Source organism: Lampris incognitus, chromosome 1 (assembly GCF_029633865.1).
Source record: "Lampris incognitus isolate fLamInc1 chromosome 1, fLamInc1.hap2, whole genome shotgun sequence".
NCBI classification, from domain to species: Eukaryota; Metazoa; Chordata; class Actinopteri; order Lampriformes; family Lampridae; genus Lampris; species Lampris incognitus.
In genome coordinates, this window is record NC_079211.1 from 140,690,521 (window position 1) to 140,699,698 (window position 9,178).

A 9,178-nucleotide genomic window follows, 5' to 3' on the forward strand; every position below is an offset into this window, starting at 1 on the left:
TGAACGGGGGCGAGGGGGCTAAGAGTACATCTGCCACCATCTTACAACGCTGTGATTGCAAACATTCCCAAATCCTCCGGAATAGTACACATGGCCATGTTACTCTAGTTAATAGTCACGCCCATATTTGCATAATATGAAACTGGTCGTTGGTTTCGGTCGTTATAATAATAATAATAATAATAATACATTTTATTTGTGGGCGCCTTTCAGAGCACTCAAGGACACTTTACAGAACACAGTAAAAAAAAACAAGCAGCACCGTATCAGACAGCATAAAATCAAAACAAAGCAGGGTAGACAATAAAAAAATAATACAACAGATAAGCACAAAATCATCATCTGCACAAAACTCAGTGAAGTGTGTATCAGACTGAATATGCCAGTTTGAAAAGGTGCATTTTGAGATGGGATTTGGGAGTTGAAAGAGAGTCAGTGTTGTGAATGTCTTGTGGGAGAGAGGTCCATGGGGGGGGGGGGGGCAGATAACTGAAGGCTCTGGACCCCGTGGTAGTCAAGCGGGCCAATGGTGTAGTGAGTTGGAGAGCAGAAGAGGATCCGAGAGTGCGGGAGGGCGTGTGTGTGGATATGAAGGAGTTGGGGAAGACACTAAGGAGCTAGTAGGTTATTATGCTACTGTGTCGCTTATAAGGGTGTGCATACCTGCAGTCAGTTGAGACTGAAGAGGTCACTTAGATGAGGGATGAAACGTATCTGTCAATAAACGTTTTATCCAGATGAACTGATTCAACCTTCTCTGATATCCAGATTATAACGCCTTTCTGAAGTCATACGTTACACATGCCAATACGCTAGGTGGCAGCATACGGTTTACCGTCGGTCTGTAGCCCGCCAGTAAAGCCAAAGAAGCCGAAGAAGAAGCACAAGGAAGTTTTCCCTGAGCTTGTGTATATGAGCTTCCTGTAAACAGAAGAACGAGAAATGTGTTGAAAGACTAATGGCTCGGTGTTGATAAAGGCCGCTCGGAGCAAAACACACTCGCGTCAAGATGAATTACGTGCCAGGGACGGCGAGCTTAATCGATGATATCGACAGTGAGTTTGTCAAGCAAGTCGTTTATTTGTCGGAAATGCCTGCACACGTACATTTCAGTGCAAGGGTCGTTCCAAGTTGCAGCATCGTATCCAGTATATATATATATATATATATATATATATATATATATATATATATATATAAAACGACTTGTGTTTGATATTGTTGAACGGCGTGTGCTTCTGATTTAACGCCACATTATTTCTCTCGGCCTCTGCAGAGAAACACTTGGTCCTGCTACGTGACGGAAGAACGCTGATTGGTTACCTGAGAAGCATTGATCAGTTTGGTAAACCCAATTAAATTAAAAATTTTCCCCCTACTTGTCGCGTTGTTAAACATACACGTCGGTGCAAAATCGATATATCGGTGCAGTATACGTAGACCACTTTCAGACAACAGATAACTACTCTCCCATCAAACTGCTTCTTCTTATTCTGTGGCTGACTTGGGTTTCTCTCAGCCAATCTAGTTTTCCATCAGACTGTTGAACGCATCCACGTGGGAAAGAAATATGGGGACATTCCCCGCGGGATCTTCATCGTGAGGGGCGAGAACGTTGTTTTGCTCGGTGAAATAGTAAGTAGCCTTACACTCGTGTAGTGGAGAAGTGAATATTTTGTGGGTATTGGCGTCGAAAACGAAATGTGCAGGTTCTTTTCCACTCATATGTGCCTTTGCTGGGTTGTCGATGCTGAGTATTTCATAATTCATTGATGTTTTGGCATCAGTCAAAACTGCTTAATTATCCCAATACAATTAAATTTTGACTTATGTGTGTAGAAGCCTCTTTGCAATTAAGTGTGGGCAGAGATCATGTCTATAAAATGGATCAGCGCGTGGTAAACAAGAAGGCCTAACAAGATAATGCAGTGGGAGGGTGAACAGAATTAATTCGTTTAACTATCTTGAAACAGCTCATTAAAGCATTTCCCCTCCTAATGGGTTAGATTTTGTAGCCTGAGCCCTTTCCAGGGCTTTATAGGGCCCCGGTGGCAAAAGGCCAGTCACCCTTAGTCCTAAACCTTGACTGTAGATTGACCAGAGGCCCCTATCTGAAGGTCTGAGGCTGCAGTTTATTGTAATTGACATTCATTCAAATGAACAAGCAGGGCTCAAGTAACTTTTAAGTACTTTATTCTCCCCATTGATGCAAAGCACAAGATATGAGGGAAGTCTACAGATTTACTACCTAGTGCATTAAACCATTTCCTTGTTTAACTTGCATGAAATAAAAGCGGTATAGCTGCATGCTCAGGGGTCAAGTCAATTTTATTTGTATAGCCCAATATCACAAAGCTTTAATTTAAACCATAACTTGATTATTGAGTGGGAGGTTTGTAATTTCATTCAGTTGTGCAGATGATATGCAGGAAGTTGAGTGCCACAGCCTTCATGATCCAATGTGTATTTATTCATCTTGCTGATTATTTCATTGTGAGATAATTAGCATGGCAAGCTGCTGCTCAGTTTGGTTTGAATGTGATTGGCGAGTTTGTTACAAGGCTTTTTGAAATTATATTCAGTTAAAAAACAAATTTCATAGAAATGAATCTTCTCTTCTCTTTTCTGTAGGATGTGGATAAGCCCTCTGATTCAGTCTTGCAACAGGTCTCTATAGAGGAGATTCTAGAGGAACAACGATTGCAGCAGCAAGCCAAACAGGAGACTGAAAAAGTCAAAATGCAGGTTCTGAAGGAAAGAGGCCTTTCCATCCCCAAAGCGGATAACCTGGATGAATACTAACACTGCCCCCGTTCAACCCCCGTAACCTTTTTTCGTTTTCAGTTTGGAATTATGGTGTTATGTTTAATTCTAGATTTTATTTTTTTAAAGATGGGATGAGAATACACGTTTTATAGCTACATGGCATCGTCTTGACGGAATTATGGGATGCCGTAACAATTTCATTTTGTTCATGTGGCGGGGAATGAGTTTACATCTTGCAAGATATTGAGGTAGTCCTAAAATGTTAACAAATTAAGTGTAACAAAAAAAGTTTCCTCACCTCTGCACTTACTTTTTTGTCACTATTGTGGTGATACTTTTATTTGAAAAGTATGTAATCTGTGAGTGTAATGTTATGATGTTATGTTCAAAGACTTTAATGATTATGTTCCATTAAAGTGGTTTGTTTTTGCATTACATCAGGTAAATTTGTTCCAAAACTTATTTGTTCCCTTTTAGGTAAATTGACATTTTGCCCATTCTGTTAATTTCGCTGAGATCTACTTCAGTGGCGTCGAACCGTGGTATGCAGGCTGTAATTCAGGTCAACACTAAGCCATTTGATTTCACTGACTGTTACCCTTTATAAGAACCGAAACCTGCAAACTCTCGTCCTTACTGGCACATTTTTTGGTAACCGCTGATCCACGACTCTTGGCAAACCTAAGGAAATCACAAGAAAGCAGAATATCAAAAATGCAAGTGTGATTTTCTTATTTCCTGCGAAAGTAGTGGCTAATTATCAAATCCCATGAAGAAACTTAGACCCCCCCCCCTAACAGGCAGTCTGAATCTGTCTGTGAATGTTCTCATTCACCCAGGTCATAGTTATCCAAAGGAATATAACCAAGTCCAGTTGCACTTGATTCAATTCCTTTGGGCAATCTGAATCGTTTTTAAAACGGAGATTTTGTCCTGTGGTTGTGACGCATACGCAGCAGTCAGTACCTGTCTTGCCCCAGACGGGGGCGCCAAATTTCATCGTGCCTTGTAAGTTGCAATGTGACAAAAACATGAAACGTGCATGCCCCCCCCCCCAGTAAGAATGGTAAAAAGCCATTACTGGGGCAATCGAAACTGGGTTGGGTGGAAAAGCTTTGGGGCGAGAAATTATTCGGGAAGGTAACCGGAGAAATCGATCGTCCGCCCTCATTCAGGAGGCTATACGCGCTTCAGCTGACGGTTGTATCATAGTAAGTTACTGTCTTCTGCTGAAAACCCCGCTTGAAAATAAGCCTACTTCTTCGATGGGTCTGGCATCGCGCTGATCACAGCGGCGCGTAAAACAGAAGTACGATCCACGATTTGCGAAACGACCCACTGGTCACGGGAGGGGGGGGGGAGTCGTCGCCCCGTGTCTGGACATAGTTCACGCTTTTCATGCTTAAACGTCGATCGTTATCTAGAAATTGTGTGGCCCGACGAGCCAGAGCCTCCCAACCGTGGGAGGCCCAGCCCATTTTTTTGATTACGCATCGCGAAAGGGGTGGCGGGCGGGTGAGGGGGGGGAGCGCGTCGATGTGCTCTCTGGTGCACTCAGCCAACCCCTGCTGCTGTACCGGAGCCTGTAGTAGCCGAGTGTTCCGCTGCACTTCATCCGATGGCAAGAATGCGTTAAAGGGTCTGTGTCGGTTGCACTGAAAGGGTTTAAACCGATATATTCTGTCCGGAGGAGATTCCGCATCAAATTACGCATGGAACGGTTTCGGGGGATCGCAGTAGAAATGCAGCGCTGCACTTCTAGCCCACAACAAGAGCCATACCCTGGTCACATTACAAGCAGCTCTATGATATCCTGTTTATCTCCGACCACTCTGATATGAGTACGAGTTGCTCGAATATAGACGAGGAGTAAAAAAAAGAAAAAAAAGAAAAAAGACAAAAGAACAGATATTCCACCACCTGAAGGACGCCGTTTTTTTTTTCTGCAGACGTTTTGTGCACCGAAAATCTCGTCATTTAGGATTTTTTGTTTTGTTTGATGGAGCTGGAGAACATAGTAGCCAACACTGTACTGCTAAAAGCAAGAGAGGGTAAGTTTTTTTTCTCTCTCTCTCTCTCCAAATAATGGACCTCTATACGTGCGGAAAGTAGACCTAGCTGTTTCGTATTTTTGCGCACCGTATGCAAAATAAGGTAGGGAATATAATGGCACGATCGCGGCAGCAGCCTGACTGACTGGCTGGCTGGCTGGCTGGCTGGCTGTATGTATGTATGTATGTATGTATGTATGTATGTATGTATAGCCCACCACCGCGTACAGGAGCCTCATCCTACATATGCACCGTAAAGGCCCGCCGCATTCTGCAATGTTACTATATGAAAACACACCGGAATGGAAAATGGCCCTTTTTTCCCCCTGGGTGACTGCTGGTTCGTCATACCTAACCTCTGCCCAGAACTGCATCGAATGGACAGATCCTATGTGTGAGCTACGTTTTCCAAATATGTATATGAATTTTAAAAAAATCAGTCTCCCACATCCGCTTGGGATATTTGCAAACGATGAAACGAGGTAGACGCTCTTTCTTAACAATGCACATTCTGAGGAAGGCAGCCAAGGTGGGAGTGTGTGCGCGTGTGCGTGTGCGTGCCTGCGTGTGCGTTATCTGTTATCTTGCAGGGGAATACGTGTTGCTTGGTATTTGAACGACGATCCGTGACGTGACCGGTGTTGAAATAAACCGTCGTGGTCTTGCAGCCTTACCTTTTACAACAGCGACGGTGGCTCCGCACAAACTGAGAGTCTCTGTCTCTGTCTGTCTCTCTCTCTCTGTCTCTGTCTGTCTCTCTGTCTCTCTCTCTCTCTGTGTCTCTCTCCCTCTCTCTCTCTCGCTCCCCCCCCCCTCTGTTTTATATGTATATCTAATCAGTCAAATGTGTGGAAAGGTTCAATGCTGGCTGACTATACAGCCGTGGAGTCGGTGGTAAAAGGCTGACGGATATCTACAATACAGGACTTCCTTTCGCCCTAAGCACAATCCTGGGTTCCTCAAAAGTGTTTGCACACTATATCCTTGTGAGGTGTCAAAAACACAAACAAGGGAGCTGCCTGCAAAATTTAAAAGGAGGGGGGAAAAACGCCATGGGCATTGCATTTAATTGTTGGGGGTGGGGGTGGGGGGGTGTTTGTTTTTCCAAGAAGGGGATTTATTGACACAAGGGCCGGGTCATGCTAAGATGTTTCGCTCTGTTGCAGGCTTTTTCGGGCGCTCCGTGTTGTATTAGCTGCAAGTTTGAAATGAAAACACGGCTTTATCACTGTCATGTAACTGCTGTTTAGAAGGAATGTTCCACTTCATCGGAATAAATGAAACAGTGACCGAGGTGGCCTTGTTCCCATGCCTCAGAGGACCCCCCCCCCCACCACCACCACACGCACACACACACAAACAACCCCCCACATACACACACACACACACACACACACACACACACACACACACACACACACACACACACACACACACACACACACACACACACACACACACACACACACAGCTTTTAATGTAGCACGTGGTGTAATGTGACAACTGTCTCTCTGGGATTGCAGAGTGACGTAAGAGAGGACTTTGTGCCTCTGGCAGCTCCTGTAGATATCCCACTACGATGACATATGTAGGGATCGTGGGGTCGCGTGCAAAAGGAACCGGCTTAGTTGTCAGGGGGTTAAGTGGAGGAGTCGTTCAAGTCGCACCGAGTTTAACTGGGGCAGGGTCAACGTGCAGCAGGAAGGGCTGACGACGTATTGTCGAAACTAAACAAGGAAGAAAACCCTGTTCACCCTTCCCAGAAGCACGCGCCGCGTTAGCCCTGCTGTAAGGGAACTGTGGGTCTGGTGCGCTCGATGGAAATGGAGACGGGCCGGGCCGGGTAAATTAAGCTTAATGAATTAATAAAATCAGCTAATGACCTGTGAAAGATCTTGCTTGTTGTTCCATGCAGCCACTTTCGATGTTTCCCCGCAACGAGCCATATGAGGGGCAGAGGAAGGGCACTGCCTTCTCAGATGAGCGAACGAGATTTGGGGGTCGGTCGCCAGGCCCTGCCCCTCGGCGGCAGCTCCCCGAGAGCGGATCGCAGCTTAGTAGATGGAAAGAGCGGCCGTGATCACGCAGAAGTTTGTTTTAGGTGTGTGCGAGTGCTTGTTCGTTGTGTCCCCCGACCGGGTCCTCGAGAGAGACCTTGTCGTAGAGGCCATAATGCCAAGGGCTGCCGTTTTTTGGTCGGCAGGGTTACAAGGACCCCAAGCGTCTCAGCATACACACCAAGGCGTGCACGCCCCGGGTACGGTCCACGAGAGGCTCATCTGAGGTCACATACCAGCGCTCGGGGAGAGACTGTGAATGGAGCAAAGCGAAGTGTTTATTCTGGTTTGCTTATACGACCGTGTCTTGAGCAAGAGCCGAAGCGAGAGGCGTGCGTCCCGTGTCCAAGTTCTTCCAGAGAAACACTCAGCGAGAAGGCTGAGCCTGCTCGGGATTCTCCACCGCTGTATGCCAGCGTCCTCTCGCGTCCCCCCCCAACCGCTCAAACAGCGCAAGTGGCGGTCGTCCATCGGCACGACAAAGCCATCGATACCCCCGGGCCCTCAGTGCTACCCGACGGTCGCTGACCTGCCAGCGCCAACAACCGGAAAATGCATGATACTGTAACGTGCGTGGATAAGAAGACACGCTGGCCGCTGGCTGGCGGGTCTGACCCTTTAGTCGAGCGGTCAGCGACGTCTCCCGCGGCGCGGGGCGATACGGGTTCGCTTCCCGGCCGCGGCAGTTCCCGTGGCTGCGTTGTCCCCCCGAATTCGCTACAATGCGTTCTCTCTCTCATCTTTCAGTTGTTATTGCCAAATGTGAACTCTGTTCGCCGCGGCTCCGATTCCGGAATTACAAAGCAACAAGTCTCGGTTTCTGACTACTTACCACGGAGGTGGAAACGGGCCTCCCCGTGGATTAGAAACCAAGCCGGGGCACACTTCGTCGTCCCGCACCGGAGAATCAGTACATTGCTTGGTGTCGATCACAAAAGCTCAGAAATAGCATCCTGATGTTGTAACCCGGTGTTGTGCACTGCCCTGCTTTCACGGGAGAACAGAGTGATGACCTCTAACGGAACATCTTTGTTATTTGTGACCTTGAGGCCAAACAGAATCATACACGATCCGCTGGATACGGACCGGCAACTGTTTAATCAAATCGATTGTTACGTAAAAGAGCGAGTGGGCCATCGCCATCCAAGCTCCATCTTCCTGTGGAGTGCCTCCCCGGTCTCTGCGGAGGATACTGTGGATGGTGATTATGCAGCGAAATGAAAGTCTCGATCATCAGCACGGCCAGTCCGAGTATCATTTGACAGCTCCCATTAAACCCCGTCAGAACAGCGGGGAAGTCTGATCTGCTGGATAAAAGTCTAAAAACGCCTTCCTATGTGCGCGCGTTTCCTTTGTTCTGCGAGGCGTCGCAGATCACAGCAGAGGGAGGGAGGGAGGGAGGAGGAAAAAAAGAAAATCACTACTAAATTATGCAAGGGTCATAAATTGGGGTTGACAACACTGTCAGTGTGCGACTTTTGGGGAATTTTTCTTTCTGCGCTCGCTCGTATAGCTCTGACTCACAGAGTATAGACTGTGAAGGGGTTGCAATCTGCAATGCAAGCAGGGCGCAGGAAAGAAAAAAAAATCCGTACAAGCAGGCCATTATTAGCCTTTCTTTGGAGGCAAACGTGTATCTTTCTCGGCTGCAGCCGAAGCGTCACTTCGGCGTCATTTTCTGGAAAGTGTTTTCTTTGACAACTGCTTTCTTCTGTGCTGCTATGGAGGAGAATGTTGTTGTGTGTGTGTGTGTGTGTCTGCATGTGTGCATGTGCATGCGGTTGCATGCATGTGCACGCGCGTGCATGCACATGTGCATGCGTGTGTGCGGTTGCACGCATGTGTGTGGTGTGTGTGTGTGTGTGTGTGTGTGTGTGTGTGTGTGTGTGTGTGTGTGTGTGTGTGTGTGTGTGTGTGTGTGTGTGGCCGTGAGCGTCTGCATGTTAGCACAGAGGACCAGATGAATTCCTTTTGTTTGAGTGTAACCTGAGCACAGCCTCTCTGACGAGCGTTACATACTGCAGTAGACCCTGAGCTTATTATATGTGTGTGTCTGCCGCTGCCGGCCTCCCCATTCACAACTCTCGCTGGCAGCACTCATGGAATCCAAAGCCAGGCAAGTGAACGTCATAGGCTGTCTAAATGAATGAGAGTAAGGGGAAAACTGCATTGCTGAATCCAGATGCTGGAGCTGGGGTAGTTAAACTGAATTCCTCTCTGCTATTCGGCGGTTTAGTTGTTCCAGTTAATGTTTTCATATCTGGATTTGAAACACGTCGAATTAGGTTCTTTGTCGTCATCACC

General features: G+C 46.9%; 2 protein-coding genes across 2 annotated transcripts in view; both read left to right on the forward strand.

Moving 5' to 3' along the window:
* The first annotated feature begins 895 nt into the window (after positions 1-895).
* On the forward strand, positions 896-3,201 carry lsm1 (LSM1, U6 small nuclear RNA associated). The gene is made up of 4 exons (XM_056291929.1): positions 896-1,055; positions 1,277-1,345; positions 1,520-1,635; positions 2,632-3,201. The coding sequence occupies exons 1-4, from the start codon at positions 1,010-1,012 to the stop codon at positions 2,800-2,802; spliced, it is 402 nt and encodes a 133-aa protein (XP_056147904.1). The 5' UTR covers positions 896-1,009; the 3' UTR covers positions 2,803-3,201.
* Positions 3,202-4,343: 1,142 nt separating this feature from the next.
* Positions 4,344-9,178, forward strand: part of grk5l (G protein-coupled receptor kinase 5 like) — a 36,607-nt gene continuing 31,772 nt past the window's right edge. The window contains exon 1 of the mRNA XM_056276790.1: positions 4,344-4,817. Coding sequence (XP_056132765.1) covers positions 4,766-4,817 — 52 coding nt within the window. The 5' untranslated portion in view covers positions 4,344-4,765. The remainder of the gene's footprint in view (positions 4,818-9,178) is intronic.